Below are 24912 nucleotides of genomic sequence, written 5' to 3' on the forward strand. Positions count from 1 at the left end.
CACTGATATCCTATTATTATAAACCCGTCAGTGAAGATATTAAAAAAAAACTGTGAAGTTTTAAACAACATTTTAATTTCCAGCAATTTATTTATACTTTTTTCCTCTTATCATAAATAATCACATTTAAATTATTAATATACATTTTTATTTTTTTGCAATACTATTTATCGCCATATTGCTATAATTTCAGATTTTCAGTTAAAGCATGTTCGTTAACAAATTTCACTCAGAGTTATCAAATATGTCTGAATTTGGATTGAATTATACATATGTTAATTTTTGTCGTATATACACGGTATTTTCTTTAATCGTTTCATATTATTATTTTATATAACATCTTTTAAAAGATATCAATCAATCGACTTATATATCTTTACATTATATCATAAAATTTACATGTTGTTACGTGACTTAGTAAAGCATTCGTCGCGTGTGAAATACGATATTTACCGTCGACAGCCCTAGAAGTAACGCCCTTACTTATAACGCTAAATTTTTTTTTCTTTGTTACCAGTTAATTGTTAGTAAAGTTCATATAGACGAATGACTTTCGCTACTTATGACACTCTCCATTTTATCCATATAACCTAAGTATATAAAAGTTGGTTTCAAAAGCACTTCTAAGTTGTGGTTCACAAATTAAAATTACATTTATTTTTAATAATTTAAGTATAGTTAAAGAACCACTTATGAATGTAGATTATGTAGAGAAGAATCGGCAAGAAACTTCGCAATTATTCTTTTTAACACACCGTTAACTGAAACCTAAACTATATATGATTTTACCTCCTACCACTAGGCAAAAGCTTCACATAGGAGAATGGTTGGAGCTTTATTCTCTACACTGTACCACTACTACTTAGCAAATAGCAAACTATTTTTCTGGTATAAGCAAGGATTGTCATCAGGTCATGATAACAACCGGGACTGACGGCTTTGTTACGTGCTCTCTGAGATTAGGCAGTACTTACCTGTGCCAGTGCGTAGTGAATTAGCATAGTCTATCGAAAATGTATCGAAATGTTACATTGATTGATTTTAAGAGTTTTATAAATATTATTATGTACTTACGTACTGTACAAATCTAAAGACTTATACATGTATCTGAGCTCAAAGAATAATATTTCTAAATATATGGTCTTCTTCTTCTTCTTCTTCTTCAGGTTAAAATGGCTTTCAATAGTGCCAAATGAGCACAGATGATTTCGCCAATGTCACGTAGAAGAATATATAGTCATGTTATGTACTCATCCTAAAATTTATACTATCTATTAATTTTATTATAGAATACCATGAAAACGGGTGCGTTCATTATACGGCATTTAACATACGACATACATTTTTAAAATACAATCTCGAGTAAGTAGTAGGAATAACTGAAACGACCTTAACCAATCGAATGAACATTATTAGACTCAAATAATTTTTGTGACCTAATTATTTAGCTATTTACCTAGGTCATATGTAATAACACATCGTTATATTTCAAATTTATTTGATAATATAATATCTACACGGCCGCGTGTAATCTCTCAAGGCGACCCCAAGGTAGAATATCCGGCAAGCACCCGTAATTTTCTGTTCAAATCAAGTATCGTACAGTTCACACTCTATATGCAAATGTCCGATGCACCGGATGACCGGACCGACGTCACTACCGCATACACATATAAGTGTAAACAATCACAGTCGCCTTCGTAGCCAGTTTATGTTGAAGCTGAAGTAATCAATTCTAAGAAGCAATATGTATTTCTCCGTATGATTTCCAAATGACTGTAAAAAATTAAACGCTAATAATAAAAAGTATTTATCTAGGTATTTTTCTTTTTTGATAATTATGTAAACTCAAATATGTATACCTGATATTTATTAAAAGTTTAATAAATACCTTCTTTTGGAGTTATAATAATAAAATAATAATGATGTAAAAAATTGTTAGATATGTAAAGTTTTTTAAAATATCCCTTTTTTATAATCACTTAAAAAATTTACTTTAATCGCAAGAAATATTGTTGTACTTTATCTTTGTATATTATTTATTGTAGTACTGCATTCAAAAGTGCTTAATTGTGAACTTGGAGTAGTTCCTTAGACTTTACTGGGTTCTTGAACTTAAGTAAAGGTGACGAACGCGACTGACATTCAGAGACTTTAAAAACAGTTTGATACTTTCATTGATATAAATTACTAATTACGCAGTACAACTTCAACTTATAGATTCATTTCTACATCACTGCAAATATTTACTTAATAACACAAATAAGTCAAATCAAAAATATAGCAGGAATGAATTATTAAGAATTCTTTTACAGGTAACAGAGTACAAAAATTAACATATGCTTATTTTGATTAAATGTCAAGGTCCTCATAAAAGTGTAATAGGTGTAAAGTCAAATATTTAAATAAAACCAGTATCTAAGCAAGATACAAAAGTGTGGCGACCGTGCCGAAACCGCTGGTACTCGCCAGCTAGGTGCTCGATGCTTGACAGTGATGAGGATCCATTCACCGTCATTTCACTGCCAGTTTACACACCAGAGCCTCCTGTGAGTATATCATAGATTTATTAAATACTAATATTCAAAAAAAGCTATCAATAATGGAAGAAAAAGTAGTTCTCTTTTGTGATTATTTTCTTTATTACTTACCGAATATTTAATTTCTTATGTTATATTTGAATTATACTTTCTTAATTTAAAGAGTAAAAATGGTACTTATTTCTTTATAATTAGCATTTTCAATTTTTATCACTCATTACAAACAATACTTCTATTCGTCGCGTCCACAGCATACTCAGTTTTAGTTATGTAAATATTCTAACGAAAACTCCGTCATTTTCCCTACTTGAATAAATCGGAATAAAAAATTACTCAAAAATATAAATAAAATCACTCATATTATATAACACTAACCACAAAAATGTTAAATCTTTTTTGTATTAAATAATCCTCCGCTTAATTACAAAAACAATTAGCGAGACCGAATAAAGACCGAATATTTTACACGCTTGTTATGTTTCACCATAATCTTATATTTCTTTATGCATATTCAAATAGTGGCGTGCTTTATTTATTCTCAATTGTAATGTGTACGAAACATATATGTTACTAATGAGAGGTCATAAATCACATACATTTTCAACAATTGCAATTCTCGCGCGATAATTGTTAGCGGTAATAAGTCTTACGTCACTGTTGTCCGTTACAAAGAAATCATTAGAGAAAGACAAATCAAAATCATTTTCACTCGTACTAAGCCCACAAAACACCGCAGCGCGCCGTTCGCTTGCTATGCAGCAATTTCTGACGTGGCCTCGTCCGCGACAAATTTTCTCTTCACTTACACGTGAATAAGTCGACAATCAACATTTCACCGAAAAATCGGCTAAATCTTGGTAACTGGTTCAGAAGGTCGCATTGATTGTATGTTCTAATTACACGCATACGATAAGAGGTGTCCTTGGCGTACGGTCAGTACCATCGGCCAAGGACGTCAGCATAATTTGACCGTTATCGTGGCGGTATTGTTTACCATCGTCAGTGGTTACTCGTCAGTTGCTCAAGTCGGTCGAACTTTGCAAAATATCGCGACTAAGAATTCGTTACTACGCTAAAAGCGCAGTCAATTTGACTGTCACAGATAATATGGTAAGTTACAAATATATATCTATATTTATTTATATATATATATATATATGTAACATTTTCGTGTCACAATGTTAGTTACAGTACTCTTCTGAAACGGCTTGACCGATTTTTATGAAATTTTGTGTACATATTGGGTAGGTTTGAGAATCGGCCAACATCTATTTTTCATACCCCTAAGTTAAAGGGGGGGGGGATTAAGGAGGCTAATAACATATATGGCAAAACAACGTTTGTGGGGTCAGCTAGTGTATATATATATACACTATATACTAGTATATATTATATAGGGTGTATAAATATATATATTAAGCGGTAAGAAACATAAATAATAAAAGAAAATACTAGTCGACAATTTAATTTTCCAATACAAAATGTTTCTAGCTGTGAAACATCTGTCTTTTGTCAAAAAAATTGTTACGTGGTTATCAAAAAAGTCCTTTGTTAAAATTTTGCACAAATATGGTATATGTAGATGATACGAAATTCACCGGGTCATTTATTTATGTATAAAAATTCATAAAAAACAATTTTTTGTCTCATCAATGAAATTGTTTCGAGAAATGATATAAGTTTTCGAGTTGAATGCAAAACAACATTCGTCATACATTTCCTTACAAATTCTTTTGTAACCGACGCAGGTAACATAGCATTAATTTCACGCTAGTAATGTAATACTTCGCATGAAATCGGTCGTCATAAGTAAACTAGGTTAAAAGGTATTTATAAGAAATAACAAAAAATATTCGCCGCCATCGACAGGGTGGAAATGAAATTCCTAACAATAACTATAAAATTGTTTTAATGCCTCGTTAAATGGAGTTTTACAGACCAAACAAAAATGTGAAAGTTATACAAAACTTTTTAATTTAAAATTTATTTGAAATTTGTAATGTACCTAATATTCCTATTTTATTTAGTTCCATATAAACAGGCTTTCTTTGCACAATTTTAGCTTAAGTAAATAGATGTTTAGAAAAGAAGGCGGTTACGTAGGTATGTTTTAAAAATTTGTTGGATCACTTGTGTGTTTAGTGAAATTTACAAGTTGCTTTACCTTGTACCTAGAGTGCAAATTGTGTCAGGTGCGGAGCTTGTACCGATTCTAAATGATTATACATCATTATCGAAAATGCAGTAAAATCAAATTATGCTATAAAAGATATAAGAAGTACCATCGAAAATTCAATTTGCTGAACGAAGTTGAATGGTCACGAAAAGACTAGAATGACGTGAAGAAACGAAAAATAAAACAAATTTAAATATAATATAGAAATAAAAATATATACAATAATGAAACCTGATTTTGATAGTATATACTTTATATAGTCTTTCACTCTCTCTGGGGAGTTATGTATATCTCGAATCTATTCTTTATTTAGTTGATTGTTGTCTTTAAACTTATTCATAAAACATCACATAAACGAATTTAAACCAACCATGGTAACCATTAATGTCATACAAATATTTATAAATTTTGTGATCAGACTGAAAACTAAATAATATTAGAAAAATTATAAAAGTACGGCGTTGAAATATAATAATAAAAAGGTACCCGTTTAAAAGCTACGATACAACAGATTTGCGTATATCTATAATTTATTTCGTTACTAAAGAATAAATAATAAATACATTATAATACCTATAATATTCAAGATTATTATTCATGTTAATATACGTATATTCTGCGTGCAGGCTGCTAGTTACGGAAAGAAAAACGGGATGTGGTACGGCGGGACGGCAACCGGGACAAGCGGGTGGTCCCGCGCTGGTACTCGCAAGCAGTCGGTCGCCGAGTCCGACGCTCCCCCTCCTGGGGGTGGCAAGTCTACCAGTGGGAGAGTGATTCGAATTATAAATAACATGGATCATTCTATACAGGTAAAATTATCGTGTTAAAATCTAACAAAAGTGGATATTTTTATTACGTTTTCCCCTAAAACACATCGTCTAAAAATTAGATTAAAGTAACGATTTTAAATAAAAATACAGTTCGTCAAACTCTTCAACTGCAGAATATATTTTCTTTAATGTTAAAATGAATATGTAAAATTTCAATTATATCGTGTTTGTATACACAAAAAGTTGCATGTGTATTTGAGAAATGGTATCATGTAGAATATTCCTCATTTAATATTTTTTACTCCATAAATTTCTCATTTAAATATACAAGTTTTTCTTTCGTTAAAATTGTATTAACAATTCAAAGGATACTTATCGCTCGACACATTTAATCGTAAAGTTGCACGAAACAGTTAAATTTCAAATTTACTTTTATTTTTTTTATAACACCACCCTATTATTAATGTACCTTAGGGCCACAATAACTATGACCGTCGAACCGTTTACTTAGAACTTTGCGATTGTTCTAATAAGACGTTTTCAATGAAAAATTGTTAGGTGAATTTTGAGGTCATGCGCTCATAGAAAGCAGCTATATTACCTTCGTAGTTCAACAATGAAACAATTTGATATGGACGAACGTTGTATAATTATTTTTAATTAAAACTCTTTTTAGTGTCGTGTTTTGTTAAATCTACGCACGACGCAACCATTTGAAGAGGTCCTAGAAGATTTAGGGCAAGTTTTAAAAATGAGTGGAGCGAAGAGAATGTACACAATTACCGGACAAGAGGTAATAAAGCATCGCGGTTATGTGACCCGCCTTAGTTGTTTAGTTATTTATTGATTAAAAAAATATTTCGAAATATTGCTACATTTTGTAGTCCTTTTATGAGTAAGTATAAGAAAAGAAATTACTGAAACAATTATTTCTACTTTTCTGTTATACAGGTGCGAAGTTTTTCTCAGTTACGAAACGAATTTGCCGATGTTGAGACATTTTATTTAGGCACAGCGATGGTTCCGCCAGCGTTGAGTCCAGGGATTAGCGCTCCACTGCCAATAGAATCACCAATACGGAGGTAATTTATATACTGACTTGATATTTTTAGTTGTACAATAACTGTTGTTATTGAAAGCTCAACATTATACTTTATTATGAGCTATTCATTACGTAGAAAATGAAATTTAACACAAAGTTTATTGATAATTTTCGTCCTGTAAAATGAGAAACGTAAAAATTTACACGAAATTCCATAAAACTATTTTATAGTTATGAAGAGCTAATGAGTTTCCGAATACTGTTTGTTTTGTCTTAGATCTCGTTCAAGAGCAAATGTAGCAGCAATACCAGTTTCCGACGATACTCGCGGGCGGCGAGCGAGGAGCAAGAGTCGCCCGAGGGTCTTATACGCCCCAGAGGGGGAAATTATACGCAACTCAGGTATTCGAAACCACATTATTGTATATATTATCACATTCATACATAGTTATCTCAAAGATTTCAGATCATTAAATTGTATTTTTTTTTTATTGTGTAACATATCGATAAATTTACTATAATAGCTACATAGTGGCATATTGACTATCTTTTTATTTTGTGCATATTTTCTTGTATTGTAAAGTGTTTTCTAGTCGTCCTGAATTTGTTATTAACCGACTTCAAAAAAGGAGGAGGTTATATATATATATATATATATATATATATATATATATATATACTTATTTATTTTTTTATGTATGTTCGGGGATAACTTCGTCGTTTATGAAACGATTTTGATAATTCTTTTTTTGTTGGAAAGGCGATAGGCGCGGCCAAGGGTGGTAAGGAAACCTGGATCTAATGATAGAATCCCAGAGAAATCGAGGGAAACCCTCGAAAATCGTAGTGACAACTAGTGCGCTTATTAATTTTTTTCGTCTACTTACGTTGTATTACTTGTCGATGTAATTAAAGTCATTTTTTTTTCGTTCGCTAGCAACCACAATTATTATTTTTTATGTTTGTTTGGTAATAAATGGTTACATAAGCGTTATTAGAATTTAGGTTCTCTCATCGTGTAATATATTTCTGTGATTAGCTTAAGCTGAACATGTCAAAATTGCATGCTGTGTTCACTGTAATAAGAATATATATATATATAATTCCGTTTTACTAGGTATTTTTTATATAGGGCTAGATGATTTTTTGCTAAAGTACACATCACACATAGTAAATAATTTAATACTCATGCAACAATAATGTTATGTGTGTATGATGTAAAATTACTCCTTCAGACTACACACTTTTAGAAGTACTGAAAGAGGAGCCCATCAGGGTGACGATTCGTGGGCTGCGACGTACGTTCTACCCGCCCATTCACCACGCGCCTATCGACAACACTCCACCAGAAAAGAAGATGCAGCTTGAATGGGTGTAAGTAAAAGAAACTAAGTAATAAATTTTCTAATAAGAAAATGAAAACACATTGATTGAAAACATGTTATAAGACTTTATTTGCAAACTCTTTCAAATTTTTAAAATTTCGTGATAGAAGACTAACAATAAGTACCTTTCAAAATAAATCATGTTAAATAACATAAAAATTAGGTTTTACGTCACTCAAAGACTATTTTTATAAATGTCTGAGTTTTTAAATGTAAGTATAATTTAATAATTGTTTTCTTTACAGATATGGTTATCGCGGAACCGATTCTCGACGTAATTTGTGGGTGTTACCAACTGGGGAGCTATTGTACTATGTCGCAGCTGTGGCAGTCATGTATGACCGAGACGAAGAGTCTCAGAGACACTATACTGGTCACACAGAAGATATACAATGGTGAGTGGTATATTTTAACTTTTTGATGAAAATAAACGTGAAATATGTTTAATCATTATAATAAAACAAGTTTTTCCGATTTTATCGCGGTTTACTATGTTTTTTGAGAAGTCCGACGTTTCGAATACTTTACAACAACCAAGGTCACGGAAATAAAAAATGTTTAAAGTTTCCCAGTTATCGATCCTCTTTTTCTATGTAGGAGAAGGATCAGCGCTTAATGCACCACGCTGCTCCAATGCGAGTCTGCAGATATATTCCCTACTACGAGTAACGATCGCTATCAAGTGTACATGATAACAACCTAGACCGACAGCTTAACATGCTCTCTGAGGCGCGGTGGGGAGACCCACAAGAACTAACAAGACTATTTGTAAATACAAATATCCATCCCTCCACAACTAGAGCAGAGCGTGAATGACGCCCGTGTACTGTGACAGCATGGAGCTGCACCCGTCGCGCGAGCTGGTGGCGAGCGGGCAGCGCGCGGGGCGCGGGCGGCGCGCGCAGGCGCACGTGCGCATCTGGAGCACCGACACGCTGCAGACGCTGCACGTGTTCGGCATGGCGGAGTTCGAGGCCGGCGTGGCGGCCGTCGCCTTCTCGCAGCTGGTGAGCGACCCCGCACTGTATCTACATACGCAGGCGCACGTGCGCATCTGGAGCACCGACACGCTGCAGACGCTGCACGTGTTCGGCATGGCGGAGTTCGAGGCCGGCGTGGCGGCCGTCGCCTTCTCGCAGCTGGTGAGCGACCCCGCACTGTATCTACATACGCAGGCGCACGTGCGCATCTGGAGCACCGACACGCTGCAGACGCTGCACGTGTTCGGCATGGCGGAGTTCGAGGCCGGCGTGGCGGCCGTCGCCTTCTCGCAGCTGGTGAGCGACCCCGCACTGTATCTACATACGCAGGCGCACGTGCGCATCTGGAGCACCGACACGCTGCAGACGCTGCACGTGTTCGGCATGGCGGAGTTCGAGGCCGGCGTGGCGGCCGTCGCCTTCTCGCAGCTGGTGAGCGACCCCGCACTGTATCTACATACGCAGGCGCACGTGCGCATCTGGAGCACCGACACGCTGCAGACGCTGCACGTGTTCGGCATGGCGGAGTTCGAGGCCGGCGTGGCGGCCGTCGCCTTCTCGCAGCTGGTGAGCGACCCCGCACTGTATCTACATACGCAGGCGCACGTGCGCATCTGGAGCACCGACACGCTGCAGACGCTGCACGTGTTCGGCATGGCGGAGTTCGAGGCCGGCGTGGCGGCCGTCGCCTTCTCGCAGCTGGTGAGCGACCCCGCACTGTATCTACATACGCAGGCGCACGTGCGCATCTGGAGCACCGACACGCTGCAGACGCTGCACGTGTTCGGCATGGCGGAGTTCGAGGCCGGCGTGGCGGCCGTCGCCTTCTCGCAGCTGGTGAGCGACCCCGCACTGTATCTACATACGCAGGCGCACGTGCGCATCTGGAGCACCGACACGCTGCAGACGCTGCACGTGTTCGGCATGGCGGAGTTCGAGGCCGGCGTGGCGGCCGTCGCCTTCTCGCAGCTGGTGAGCGACCCCGCACTGTATCTACATACGCAGGCGCACGTGCGCATCTGGAGCACCGACACGCTGCAGACGCTGCACGTGTTCGGCATGGCGGAGTTCGAGGCCGGCGTGGCGGCCGTCGCCTTCTCGCAGCTGGTGAGCGACCCCGCACTGTATCTACATACGCAGGCGCACGTGCGCATCTGGAGCACCGACACGCTGCAGACGCTGCACGTGTTCGGCATGGCGGAGTTCGAGGCCGGCGTGGCGGCCGTCGCCTTCTCGCAGCTGGTGAGCGACCCCGCACTGTATCTACATACGCAGGCGCACGTGCGCATCTGGAGCACCGACACGCTGCAGACGCTGCACGTGTTCGGCATGGCGGAGTTCGAGGCCGGCGTGGCGGCCGTCGCCTTCTCGCAGCTGGTGAGCGACCCCGCACTGTATCTACATACGCAGGCGCACGTGCGCATCTGGAGCACCGACACGCTGCAGACGCTGCACGTGTTCGGCATGGCGGAGTTCGAGGCCGGCGTGGCGGCCGTCGCCTTCTCGCAGCTGGTGAGCGACCCCGCACTGTATCTACATACGCAGGCGCACGTGCGCATCTGGAGCACCGACACGCTGCAGACGCTGCACGTGTTCGGCATGGCGGAGTTCGAGGCCGGCGTGGCGGCCGTCGCCTTCTCGCAGCTGGTGAGCGACCCCGCACTGTATCTACATACGCAGGCGCACGTGCGCATCTGGAGCACCGACACGCTGCAGACGCTGCACGTGTTCGGCATGGCGGAGTTCGAGGCCGGCGTGGCGGCCGTCGCCTTCTCGCAGCTGGTGAGCGACCCCGCACTGTATCTACATACGCAGGCGCACGTGCGCATCTGGAGCACCGACACGCTGCAGACGCTGCACGTGTTCGGCATGGCGGAGTTCGAGGCCGGCGTGGCGGCCGTCGCCTTCTCGCAGCTGGTGAGCGACCCCGCACTGTATCTACATACGCAGGCGCACGTGCGCATCTGGAGCACCGACACGCTGCAGACGCTGCACGTGTTCGGCATGGCGGAGTTCGAGGCCGGCGTGGCGGCCGTCGCCTTCTCGCAGCTGGTGAGCGACCCCGCACTGTATCTACATACGCAGGCGCACGTGCGCATCTGGAGCACCGACACGCTGCAGACGCTGCACGTGTTCGGCATGGCGGAGTTCGAGGCCGGCGTGGCGGCCGTCGCCTTCTCGCAGCTGGTGAGCGACCCCGCACTGTATCTACATACGCAGGCGCACGTGCGCATCTGGAGCACCGACACGCTGCAGACGCTGCACGTGTTCGGCATGGCGGAGTTCGAGGCCGGCGTGGCGGCCGTCGCCTTCTCGCAGCTGGTGAGCGACCCCGCACTGTATCTACATACGCAGGCGCACGTGCGCATCTGGAGCACCGACACGCTGCAGACGCTGCACGTGTTCGGCATGGCGGAGTTCGAGGCCGGCGTGGCGGCCGTCGCCTTCTCGCAGCTGGTGAGCGACCCCGCACTGTATCTACATACGCAGGCGCACGTGCGCATCTGGAGCACCGACACGCTGCAGACGCTGCACGTGTTCGGCATGGCGGAGTTCGAGGCCGGCGTGGCGGCCGTCGCCTTCTCGCAGCTGGTGAGCGACCCCGCACTGTATCTACATACGCAGGCGCACGTGCGCATCTGGAGCACCGACACGCTGCAGACGCTGCACGTGTTCGGCATGGCGGAGTTCGAGGCCGGCGTGGCGGCCGTCGCCTTCTCGCAGCTGGTGAGCGACCCCGCACTGTATCTACATACGCAGGCGCACGTGCGCGTCTTATATATCTATTACGACGAGGTGCATGGACGATGAGACATGCGTGAATGCCAAGTAGCTGATGACGATGTCAGGAGGAAGAAAAATAAGGAAAGACGACTCCTTGAACTTGTTGTGGTCCTGTGATGAGTAAGGTAGCTAGAGCTCTTGGGGAGGGGAGGGTGTTAAATCGACAGCGCGCTAGCAATGCTTGTGGTGTTGCTAGCATCAACAAACTTTAGTGTCTATTTATCATCAAACGGAACGTAAGCATGTTTGACCACACTTTGGCAAAAGAATATATGAAGTGGGCCAATCTGCAATATAGCCAACAGCCAGCTATCACAGTCACGCATGAACACCAGCAACCTACCTCGTGTTTATGTTCCATTATGTGCTTTTACGAAAATTTAATTTTGCTAACCTTCTAACTTCTGTGTAATTGTACTTATGTGTAAATGTTACAAGGTCTTTGGTTCGATAGTACAAAAATTACACACATCATAACCTTCGGTATTAGGTCTTAATAACTTAAAACTAAGAATGTACAGAAATTGTTGAACGTAGGCAAATGATAGAGATGCCAATCGCGAACACAGTCGCGGGTACAGTTAGTCAAGAAATATGACAGTCATTTACATTTATGTAACTTATAGTACCAACTAGAACTAAAAAAGTTTGAAAGACCTAGAATATCAGAAAAGCAGAAAAAATCCTAACGTTTATGCGATCTGTTTCGTAATTCATTACAAACATATAAAACCCACATTGATTTTTGACCTTAATATCTCCATTAAATATAGTTATATTTCGTGCCTGCGCCTGAAAAAATTGTTAATCATTAACTACTAGTTATTTTATCATGCGAATTGTAAAGCCCATGAAGATTAAATAGAAAGAAAAAATAATCTGGGCCCCCTAATCACCGGTATGCGCCGGTATAGCGGTATGAAATATATTTTACGACCTATTTTAATACCAACAAAATATACAAAAAAAATATCGATAGGTCGAGTCGTTTGGAGGAGTGACACAAACACCGTGATACGGGCTATTTGTATATTAGATTTTATTTCTCATAAAATATAGAACTACGCAGTCAGTCAGTGAGCGAACATTTTTTTGCTATTAATTTAACTCACAAATACATTCATTGTTCATAGTAAGTTAAAAATTCAAATACTTAACAATTGCTTAACTTTGATTTACATTTTCAATTAATTGTCTTCAGAACGGCGGCAGCTACGTGTTGGCAGTGGACGCTGGCCGTGAAAGTATTTTATCGGTTTGGCAGTGGCAATGGGGACATTTACTTGGCAAAGTTGCGGTAAGTCAATTTACCTAAACAATCTCAAGCAATTAAACACTTACTTTTTGAATACATTTACCAAACTTAAAGTGATAAAAGAGGTGTATTGTATGCCGGTTACGAATGAATGGAATAAATGGTGTTTTTTTTTTCTTTCAAGTGTCTGTTAAATAACAAAATGCAGATATAGAGCAATATGTTCTAAAGTAAACACAAAACAAATTTTATTGTCTTTGTATTGGACATAAGTTCGGTATAGCTATAAAAGACACGCCCACTACGCCGCCCGCTACGATGCTGCTACGTAGGTGCTACGACAACTTGTCACTACAAACGGAATTTGACTTTATATGTAAGTTGTTATAGTGCAAAGTCAATTGGCGAATACAATATCAAAGTTTACGTGGAAATATTGCTTAGCAACCAAAGAAAACTGAGAATTTTGATCGGTGAATTAAATTAAATAAACGTGCGATGTTAAGTTCAATATTTAGAGAGAGTAATTTGGGTTTTTAAAGTGTCTTTCCATAACGCTCAATGATAGAATGATTTATACTGTTATAGTAATGATTAACTATAACAGTATAAATCATTGAACTGTTATTTAAGATATCATTCAATTTATCTTTGTTACGTTTACAATTCCACTGTGTTGAAATTCCATTTTTTTTTATCATAATTAAAAAAAAACCAAAATAACTAAATACAAATGACAAAAAAGTACCATACTGTTTTATACTAAAAGCTTTTTATTATATGTAATGATAAGCAAATATATATACATGTTACTGGATTCTTTGCATCGTAATTAATACCTGTAAATGTTATAATTGATACAGTATCTCTATAAAAAGGTTTTTGACGAGATACTGCTTTACAGAGTTTACCTATAATCTGTATATTTGTAAAACAGTACTATATAGAAATAAATAATATATATAAAGATCACTCTAACAGAAGCAATCGTTTAAAGGCAGTTGTAAGCATATCTTGCGCCTAAATTGAAGTTTATGTTTTTCCGAGTTTTATTATTATTTTTTAACCGACTTCCAAAAAAGGAGGAGGTTCTCAATTCGACTGTATTTTTTTTTTTTTATGTATGTTACATCAGAACTTTTGACCGTGTGGACCGATTTCGACAAATGTTTTTTTAATCGAAAGGTGGTATGTGCCAATTGGTCCCATTTAAATTTATTTGAGATCTAACAACTACTTTTCGAGCTATATCTAATAATGCGTTTTTACTTGACGCTTTTTTCGTCGACCTACGTTGTATTACACCGCATAACTTTCTACTGGATGTATCGATTTTGATAATTCTTTTTTTGTTGGAAAGGAGATATCCCAAGTTTAGTACCATGATAAGGAAACCAGGATCTGATGATGGGATCCCAGAGAAATTGATGGAAATTCTTGAAAATCCACAATAACTATTTACTGAGTGTACCGATTTTGATAATTCTTTTTTTGTTGGAAAGGGGATATCCCTAGTTTGGTACCATGATAAGGAAAACAGGATCTGATGATGGGATCCCAGAGAAATCGAGGGAACTTCTTGAAAATCCGCAATAACTTTTTACTGGGTGAACCCATTTTAATAATTTTTAATTTAATCGAAAGCTGATGTTTGTCATGTGGTCACATATAAATTTTATTGAGATCTGATAACTACTTTTTGAGTAATCTTTGATAACGCGTATTTGACTATTTTCGTCGATCTACGTTGTATTACTCGTCGATGTAATTGTGTGAAGTCGGTTTTTTTTTCGTTTGCGAGCAAACACAATTATTTTTTTGTATCTAGCTCATCAACATTACATAGCACTAGCTTGCCCCTAATGGTTTCGCCGCGTGTATCACACGAATTTGGTTCTTCCATTTTTTTTTTTTTTTTTTCGTAAAATATGACCTATGTCACTCAATAATGTCGTAGCAATCTTTGGTGAAAGAATTTTTAAAATCGGCAGTAGTTATTAAGTGTGCCCACTACAAATAAATAATTGGTAAATACAAAAATACAACTCTGTTCTCTCTAGTATAGATATGAGAATTCATTTAATAAATCTCGTTTGTATCAACTCTGTATGAAGTAGTATACTATAAAGTTAATGAATTTCAAGAACTGTTTTAAGTAACCTAATGAGTTTTCTCTTCAACACAATTTCTGTTTCAGACACTACAAGAGGAATTAACCGGCGCCGCCTTTCATCCTCTCGACGACAATTTGTTGATTACACACGGCAAAGGTCACCTTGCGTTTTGGAATCGACGGAAAGACGGATTTTTCGAAAGAACTGACATTATAAAACCGGTATTTTCAAAACTTTTTTTTTAAGTACAAAACTATATTAGAATAGTTCAATATTAAACAGTCAGTATTTATTTGGTTTCATTTCAATGTACAATATTATTACACAAGTTGCTCAACCCCTAACTGCGTTCCTTTAAATCGGGTGTTCTGTAGGTGTAATAGATCACGTTCCACGTAAAAAAATCCGAGCCCACTTTTATATTTAACTTTGTTTAAATAAACTAGCTACTTTATTAGACTCGTCTGTATGATACGTTTCGTGAGCACGTAAACACGGTTATAATACAATAGAAAACATTCTAACTACGAGAAAAGGATTTCGTTTTTTTTTTGTGTAGTTCTTTAGTTGTATGCGACAATTAGTAATAATACTTCACTTTTGTCAAACGCAGTTAGACGTCGAACATCCTATATATGCATAATATGCTATTAATAAATTCTTTAATCAATCAAACAAAGATCTTTGATAACTGAAAATAAAAAGATAAGAAACAATAAAAATACATAGACTATGTTTTTTTTTATTTGTTAGATTTTAATTTTTTTATATTTTTTTAAGCCTGCGCGCACACAAGTTACGGCCTTACAATTTGAACAAGACGGTGACGTAGTTACTGCTGACAGTGACGGATTTATAACCATATATAGCGTTGATAGCGATGGAGCGTACTTCGTTCGAATGGAGTTCGAGGTAAATATAACTTAAAATACATAGATATATACATACATTCTCTGAATAATATTTTCAACTAGCTGAACTGGTGAAATTTCTAGATAGTCTCATTTTTTTTGCGAATATAGGTACCTATTTTTTTATTGACGTGATAACGTCTTATAAATCGAAAAACACCGGCTTTACGCACGAAAAAGTGTCACGTTCCGTCTGAGACTGAGTGTGCAAGCGAAAGCGCAGAACAAGCGATAGAGAAGCATGATCGGTCCAAGCGTTGGCTTGTGACCAAGGAACTTATATTGGGTATCCTATTATTATATTGGGTTGCTTGCTTGTGACACATTTATCTCTCTTCTCGCGTGACGTCAGAGCCAGCAATTCGAAATAATTCAGTTATAAAAATTCAATTTAATTTATATAACTATGCATTTTTTCATCAAAGAGGTGCTTTCGTTCGAAAGTTGCACGTATTAAACATTTCGGCGGCTTATTTCTATAGATTATTTACTACATAATATTTATTCTTTAAGGCACATATAAAAGGAATCAGTTCTTTAGTAATGCTATCTGAAGGTACTTTGATATCGGGCGGAGAAAAGGACAGAAAAATTGCAGCTTGGGATTCTTTACAAAATTATAAAAGAATTACGGAAACTAAGGTAACTTTAATAAAATATAACTATCAAAATACTCGTCATACCGATTACGATATATGAAATGAAAACCTTTATTTACATTTAATGCACTTAAAAAAACGCGTAGTCATGGTTACTAACAATCAACTGACAATATTATAAAATTGCTATATTTTAAGCATTAGGTACATAACAAACTTAGGTAATGTTCTGCAATAATCTCAAGTTAACAATATTTATTACTTTAATCGCTAGTATATTGGTGTGTTTTGAGCTATTATAATTTTTTCAGTTACCTGAATCTGCTGGTGGTATTCGCAGTATTTATCCCCAACGACCAGGAAGAAATGACGGTAATTTGTACATAGGTACTACGAAAAATAATATTATGGAAGGGTCTTTGCAAAGGCGATTCAATCAAGTAAGTTCTCATAACTATAATGTATACTACTATCTGACCCGGCTCCGTGCTGCAATTTATTTCGTCAATATATTGTTTTTTTTTTTCCTTGTATACAAACCTTAACTTAACAATAAAGAACACAAAAAAAATATGTTAAGAAAGGTACAGTCGCTTAGATTTATTTCCATTTCTATAGATTAAATTTTAGCAGTAAATTATATCGACTTAAAAAAAGAGGAGGTTCTCATTTCGATTATATTTTTAAAGTGTAAAAAGTACACATAACGTTTTACTGGATGTACCGATCTCGATCATTCTTTTTTTTATTCGAAAACTGGTGCTGTAGTCGTGTGGTTTCTATTGGAGTGACATCTGTCATTAATAATGTATTTTGTACTATACTTGATGATGTAGTTCGAAGTCTGTTTTTTTTTTTTGTTTCAAAACTAAACACTTATATTAAAATAGAGGGATTAAGATTTAACAATAACATACAAACTAAATTCCCAGGTAATATTCGGTCATCATAAGCATTTGATGGGAGTAGCTGTTCATCCTGACGATGAAATGTTTGCAACTGCTGGTCACGATAAAAACATAGCTCTTTGGAAAGCTCATAAATTGATATTTGCGACACAGGTATAGAAACATTTATAGTTACTTTAATTTTCATTTGTAGCGATTGATGCAATAATGGGTCTAAAGGTACATAGGTCCATTTTGAAGAGGTTCGCTTAAAATACAAAATTAAAGGTTTGATTTATCAATATATAATACAAATATCATTAATTTACCTTGATATAATTTTTCATTAAGAGGAGACTTTCTTGAAGCGTTGGAACAAACAACGTTAAGATTAATTAATTTATTGATTCAGCTTGTAATATTCCATCTAACACTGGCTTAATAAATCATTAAAACTATATTTACATAATATGTACGATTTTATTTTTGTGTTACCCACACATTAAGAATTCTAAGCATTTTTGAATATCATATCAAAAATTGACCGCTCCGGCGGGGATCGAACCCGCGTCTCCGACTGTCAAAGATTTTCATTGTAATACGAAACTTTGAATAGTTACGGGTTTCTGTAAAGAACTCACTATAGACGGCGCCACGGTTCATTATTTTTTATTATGTTATATGTTAGGTTATATCAAAAATTTCGATTTAACGGGTACATCGTTCCATAGCTTAATTGGCTAGAGCGCCGACACGGTCAACCGGAGACGCGGGTTCGATCCCCGCTGGAGCAGTTAATTTTTGATATGATATTCAAAAATATATTTACATACTTAAAATTATATTTACATTGTTATATAGGTCGGATACGAATGCGTGTCTTTGGCGTGGCACCCAGGAGGGGGCGCCCTCGCCGCCGGCAGCACCGAGGGCCACTTGGTGATACTGAACGCGGAGGCGGGCGCCCACGTCGCTACACTGCGAGTATGTGGCTCGCCTCTGAACTGCTTGCAATACAATTCAGGTAAATATTATTCAGCTTGTAATATTCCCCAGCTGGGTATATCCCTCTCTTTTCATAAAAGGGCCTGCATTTTAACTGAGGTAGGGCACAGCAGGAATTTCCTGCTCAAAATATGGAGCAGCCCGACTGGGGTAGTACTTCGACCTTACAGAAGATCACAGCTAAATAATACTGTTTTCAAGCAGTATTGTGTTCCTGTTGGTGAGTAAGATGACCAGAGCTCCTGAGGGGATTGGGGATTGGGTCGGCAACGCGCTTACGATGCTTCTGGTGTTGCAGGTGTCTATAAGCTACGGTAATCGCTTACCATCAGGTGAGCCGTACGCTTGTTTGCCGACCTGGTGACATTAAAAAAAAAAGGGCCCGAGCTTAATTCATCACACTACTGCAACCAACCCGGACCAATCCAACAATCTCCAACAATCTGGACCGGTGGCTTTATGTGTTCCGACGCTTGTTGGGGAAGCCCACAAGAGCAGACACCCAAACCGGAAACGAATATTTGTATAAATATAAATATCCATCTTAAGCGGGAATCGAACTCCTAACAACCAATGTTTAGGCGTCTACGAGTACCACAGCATCAGAGCATATATCTGTGCCTTCTATGATGAGATGTGTGAGATATTATCAGAATGAAATAACGAATTTTTAGGTCAATTTCTTTTGTCTTCTATACTTACGGAAATATATTTTTTAATAAAGTGATATAACTCTGTTAAAAATTTGCGAAAATAGATATTTGTCTGTCAGTCAGTCAATCAGTCAGTTCAGCCTATTGGAGTCCACTGCTGGACATATGCATTCCCAAGGTCACACCAGACATCCCAGTTTTCCGCAATCCTTATCCAACTGACAATTTCTATATTTATAAAAAAAAAAATATATTTTTTTAAATTTTAGCTGGTGACCTTCTTGCGATTGGTTCACAAAACGGAAGCATATACTTATTTAGAGTGTCACGCGATGGCTTTTCTTATAAAAAGTCGAATAAAATACGAGGGGCCCAACCATTGGTCCAGTTGGATTGGAGTCTGGACGGAAACTATTTACAAACTGTTACTGCTGATTATGATCTGTCATTCTGTGAGTACATCATACATGACTTTTTAGTAGCACACGTTTGGGTATAATTTCATATACTATTAGCTGACCTGATGAACTTGGTACCGCAATTTTTTTTTCATGATTATATATTTTTTAAATTATCTTTTAAACAATACCTAACAATAATACCCAAAAAAACATTCAAGTTGATACAGTGGTCCTGAAGCTATGAGTGTACGTACGTTCATGCGTTTCGGCGATTTGTTTTTATTTACATATTATGTGTATGTTTTAGGGGACATAAAAGCTTTATCGCCAGAGAAAAGTCCAATAGCGATGAAAGATGTTAAGTGGTTTACTTATAATGCAACAGTTGGATTCTTAGTGTCGGGTGAGTATAGTGAAAATATAAATAATTTGAAATATTAATTTATATTAATGTATTTTTTAAATTACAGGGATGTGGAATAATCGCTTTTATCCCATGACGTCATTGATAACCGCCGCTAGTCGTTCTTCAGCTCACGACCTTCTGATAAGTGGCGACTCTGATGGACACTTACGTCTTTTTAGGTAAAATAAAATTACTTTGCTATGCTCTGTTATACTTCACCCTGCAATATGCCACTCTCGGCAAAAGCCTCTTTTTCACCACGCCGCTCCGCTGCGGGTTGGCGGATTCCCTACTATAAGTAACGATCGCTCTTAGGTATATATGATAACAACTAGGACCAATAGCTTAACGTGCTCTCCGAGGCACGGTGGAGAGACCCACAAGGACATACAACAAGACCGGAAATAAATATTTGTACAAACATAAATATCCACTCCGAGCGGGAGTCGAACTCGCGACCGCCGGTGTTTACGCGCCGCCGACACAGCGGTCGTCCGCTTTGTAAAATTATTTTATTAAGTGTAAATATTTTTCTCGGGCAGAAGTAGGTCATGAGTAAAACTTAATTAAGCTCAGGAGTCAAATACCCCCAAAATTGCACTGTTTTCTAAGAGAGACACAAGCAGTGTTGTTCTTGTAGTAAGTAAAGCGACAAGAGTTCCTGTGGGGAAGTAGGGTCGGCAACGCGCTAGTGATGCTTGTAGTTCTCTATAGGCTACGGTAATCGCGTACCATCGGGTAAGCCGCACGCTTGTTTGCCGATCTAGTTGTATAAAAAAAAACCCATAAATTTTTTTATGAAGTAAAAGTTTCTAATCTATTTTTGCATGTGTATTTTCTCAGGTATCCATGTGCTAGTCCAAAGGCTGAGTACAACGAAGTGAAAGTATACTCCGGCTCGGTTTATGCTGCAAGATTCCTCTTCAATGATCGCTGTCTGGTCACTTCTGGAGGTTCTGACGCTGCTCTGATGTTGTGGGAATTGGTGGATGATTAGCATCTAGCGGCGCCGGGGCTGCGACCACCGGCCGTCGTATTGGCACCCCCCACTCCCTCCCCACCGCCCCAAGCGCTAATATCGTACCCAACCTTCCGAGTCTTGAATTACGAGGAACTGGACTAAAAGGAATTGTTGGTTCAAGGGGATTTCGATATAACAACAATGAGATTCGCGAACGGAATGAATCGAATTCGGAAGAATTTGACTTTACTTATTTCCGCACGAAAAAGTAATGCGGATGTATTTGAATACTTTATGTGACCTTACGATCGGAATTTACGAAAGAAAGTATTATAGAATATATTTTGCGTTATATCACTCACTGCCATTTATAAATGCATGAATAAAAATAAATTAAATCATGCATCAAAATTAACACTTATACTATTTATCCAAAGTAATTGGCTTTTAGATATAAGACATTGTAAGTCATAGACGTAAAAGTTATTGGGTTATCATGTTTAATAAAAAAAAAAAATCAAAATTCGAATATGATTTTCAGTATCGATTAGTGTTTCTTCATACGATTGCTAAGGGATGATAAAATATAAATCTATAAAAAGAAACATAATTATAAGTTTATTCGAAATAAAGGGATTAGTATGTAATATAATAGTGGCACAATTTCGATTATAAACTTCCCATAAAAGGGATTTGATACTATTTACACGTTTGCACAATTATTTATACATCAATGTATGTGGCGGGCCACTTTCATCTATAAAAGGTCAAGTTCAATTTGAAACAGAATAATCTACACATTAAATTAAGTGTTTTCTACTGTCACGAAACTTCACAAGTTACAAATTTTGTACGTAGAGTCCTGGATAGACACGATATAGATATTGTTATTGTTTTATTCAAAGAGACGTTTATTTAATAATATAAGTATTAAAAGTAGTTGTTTATTTCAGTTTTGTTAGTTTTATTGTTTTTATAATCATAAAAGAAAGTATGTATACTATATCTTTAATTTATAGCATTAATTGTTTTTCATGTTAATGTTGATTCCAATAAACTAATTATACCAAGTGTGTGTGTGTACTTTTATTCTGAAAAACATCAACTTGTATTTTGACTAAATATTGGTTTTAAAGCTACGAATGCGTCGAATCGAACAATTTTGGCACGGAGCGACAACGTGTAAGATACGTCAGTAAAAACATCTTTAGTGACATCAGAGGTAACGTTATCGGTACTGTTACCAAGCCATGCGTTTTAATTTAAAAAAAATAACCCATTTAGAAAATTAAGATTAGGCTGTACGGTGTAGAGCCATTGCCTTTATTTTAAACGTAACAAGAAAGTGAAAACAATCCTTTCGCTTTTGTCACTGTCAATGTCACTATGTGACATTAAAAGTTTAAAACTAATAAGAAAACATTGAAAGGTTACAAATAATGTGGGTTTATTAAATAAAAAACAATACAAAAATGTTACACTGAAGTATATATTAAATTTTTTTACCACCATTGTCAAATAATTTAATTCCATAATGAAACCTCGGCCTTGTGGCTGTAAGGGCTGCAGAACCTGTCTTATTTGCGAGACATACTACGGCGCGGACGCCCTTAAAAATATAAAACCATTAGATAAAGGGAAAGGTTACGTCTACTGTCCACTCTGCAATAAAGCATGGAGCGGCTGGGATATAGACCTATACAAACAACATCCAAGTCATACAGGAAATTCAATCGAATATCCCGGAGTTTACATAAAACTGGACTTCATTACAAAAGAGGAAGAAGAGGAACTTATAAATAACATCGACGAAGTTCCGTGGGACATCTCGCAAAGTGGGCGTCGAAAACAAAATTTTGGACCAAAGACTAATTTTAAGAAGCAAAAAATCGTTGCTGGTAACTTCGATGGTTTTCCTAAGTTTTCTAAGTATGTACAGGATAGATTTAACGAAGTCGACTTGCTAAAAGGTTATGAAGTTATCGAGCAATGCTCCTTAGAGTATGATCCTACCAAAGGTGCTTCTATTGACCCTCACATAGATGACTGTTGGATATGGGGTGAAAGAATTGTTACAGTAAACCTATTGTCTGATTCTGTCCTTACTATGACTCCATACAAAGGAGATAAGAAAAAATATAATTTAGTTTGTGCAGAGAATTATCCACCTCTAGTTGAAAATGATGGTAGTTTAAATATAGATTTAATTGATAAAGGACAAAGCATGTTAGAAATTTGTAAACCATTAGAAGACATGGATGTTGTAATAAGAATACCAATGATAAGGTATGCTTATTTTGTTCATACTTATTGAGATATATTTGACCAACACGCTACAAACAATAAAGTCACAACATTAATATTGTTACTCATTCAGTCTGTAACATCCCACCATGTCCATCCATTACCCATAGGCCTATTTCTTCATGTAGATTTCTTCTTAATCCACCACGCTGCTCCACTGCAGGTTGTCAGATATATTCCCTACTATGAGTAATGACCGCTATCAGGTATTTATGATAACAACCAGGACCACCAGCTAAACGTGCTCTCTGAGGCACAGTAAAGAAACCTACAAAAACAGATATCCAAACCGGAAACAAATATTTATACATATACTAATATCCAGCCCGAGTGGGAATCAAACCCACCAACCATCTGTGTTTTAGTCGGAATACTTTCACCACTGCACTAGAGCGGTTATTAACATTGATTTTTAACCGACTTCCAAAAAAGGAGGAGGTTCTCAATTCGACTGAATTTTTTTTTATGTATGTTACATCAGAACTTTTGACCAGGTAGACCGATTTCGACAAATTTTGTTTTAATCGAAAGGTGGTGTATGCCAATTGGTCCCATTTAAATTTATTTGAGATCTAACAACTACTTTTCGAGTTATATCTAATAATGCGTTTTTACTTGACGCTTTTTTCGTCGACCTACGTTGTATTATACCGCATAACTTTCTACTGGATGTACCGATTTTGATAATTCTTTTTTTGTTGGAAAGGGGATATCCCTAGTTTGGTACCGTGGTAAGGAAACCAGGATCTGATGATGGGATCCCAGAGAAATCGAGGGAAACTCTCGAAAATCCGTAATAACTTTTTACTGGGTGTACCGATTTTGATAATTTTTAATTTAATCGAAAGCTTATGTTTATCATGTGGTCACATATAAATTTTATCGAGATCTGATAACTTCTTTTTGAGTAATCTTTGATAACGCGTAGTTGCTTGACTATTTTTTCGTCGATCTACGTTGTATTACTTGTCGATGTAATTGAAGTCGGTTTTTTTTTCGTTTGCGAGCAAACACAATTATGTTGCAATAAGTTTATTAGAGTGAGACAGGATGGACACAAAACAACCAACCTGAAGTTTTCAACCAAGTTGTAGGTGTAGTAAAGTTGTGACTTTTGTCAGACTGTGCTTAATATTCACAATTTTTGATAGAATTCTTGTTATCCTGGTATAATTTGTTATAAATATGTGGATTTAATATAATTTTCCCAAACGTTATCTGGAAGAGTTCGCTCTTTTAGCGACAAGGACGCTTTTGTACAATTATATATTTTGTTATGATTTAAAGTTTAAGATGAACCCTCTTGTTGATTTGTGATGTATGATAAGGAATATTTTGAAACTTCGTATCACAATTTAAAATAATAAAAAAAATGCTCTAAAATTGCTTAAATAAAATTTGTTTACAGGAGATCGCTTTTAGTTATATATGGTGAATCAAGATACCATTGGGAACACGCTGTCTTAAGAGAAGATATAAAAACTAGAAGAGTGTGTTTAGCGTACAGGGAGTTTACTCCACCATACATGAGTAATGGAATTCATAAAGATATCGGTCGAGAAATTAGAAATAAAGCAAAAACTTTTTGGGATCACAAAGAAAGATACAAAAACTGCTTGAATAATAAAGAAGTAGAGTAATTAGCTATTAAATATTTAATCAAGAGTTAATTAATATACTTTCTTTTATTCCAGTGTTTTTATTATATTATTTACTAGCTGTTACCCGCGACTTCG

General features: G+C 37.4%; 2 protein-coding genes across 2 annotated transcripts in view; both read left to right on the forward strand.

The window, feature by feature from the left end:
• Window positions 1-20908, forward strand: part of LOC123653697 (echinoderm microtubule-associated protein-like CG42247) — a 35123-nt gene extending 14215 nt beyond the window's left edge. The window contains exons 2-19 of the mRNA XM_045589689.1: window positions 5343-5528; window positions 6166-6282; window positions 6441-6571; window positions 6809-6933; window positions 7767-7905; window positions 8162-8311; window positions 8752-8923; window positions 12882-12977; window positions 15133-15270; window positions 15830-15961; window positions 16474-16602; window positions 16871-16999; window positions 17492-17620; window positions 18308-18470; window positions 19374-19556; window positions 19813-19908; window positions 19976-20090; window positions 20755-20908. Coding sequence (XP_045445645.1) covers window positions 5343-5528; window positions 6166-6282; window positions 6441-6571; window positions 6809-6933; window positions 7767-7905; window positions 8162-8311; window positions 8752-8923; window positions 12882-12977; window positions 15133-15270; window positions 15830-15961; window positions 16474-16602; window positions 16871-16999; window positions 17492-17620; window positions 18308-18470; window positions 19374-19556; window positions 19813-19908; window positions 19976-20090; window positions 20755-20908 — 2484 coding nt within the window. The remainder of the gene's footprint in view (window positions 1-5342; window positions 5529-6165; window positions 6283-6440; window positions 6572-6808; window positions 6934-7766; window positions 7906-8161; window positions 8312-8751; window positions 8924-12881; window positions 12978-15132; window positions 15271-15829; window positions 15962-16473; window positions 16603-16870; window positions 17000-17491; window positions 17621-18307; window positions 18471-19373; window positions 19557-19812; window positions 19909-19975; window positions 20091-20754) is intronic.
• A 1303-nt stretch (window positions 20909-22211) lies between these two features.
• On the forward strand, window positions 22212-24864 carry LOC123654074 (alpha-ketoglutarate-dependent dioxygenase alkB homolog 4). The gene is made up of 2 exons (XM_045590034.1): window positions 22212-23158; window positions 24585-24864. Exons 1-2 carry the CDS (start codon window positions 22407-22409, stop codon window positions 24814-24816), a joined length of 984 nt encoding a protein of 327 aa, XP_045445990.1. The 5' UTR covers window positions 22212-22406; the 3' UTR covers window positions 24817-24864.
• Window positions 24865-24912: the final 48 nt, after the last annotated feature.

This window comes from Melitaea cinxia, chromosome 5 (assembly GCF_905220565.1).
Source record: "Melitaea cinxia chromosome 5, ilMelCinx1.1, whole genome shotgun sequence".
Lineage (NCBI taxonomy): Eukaryota > Metazoa > Arthropoda > Insecta > Lepidoptera > Nymphalidae > Melitaea > Melitaea cinxia.

What these genes read in the sequence shown, in the direction of transcription:
- LOC123654074 (XM_045590034.1), top strand. Translation starts at nt 22,407, where the DNA reads ATGAAACCTCGGCCTTGTGGCTGTAAGGGCTGCAGAACCTGTCTTATT. An exon ending in ATAAGAATACCAATGATAAG is followed by an intron (nt 23,159 to 24,584) that starts GTATGCTTATTT and finishes ATTTGTTTACAG; the next exon opens with GAGATCGCTTTTAGTTATAT.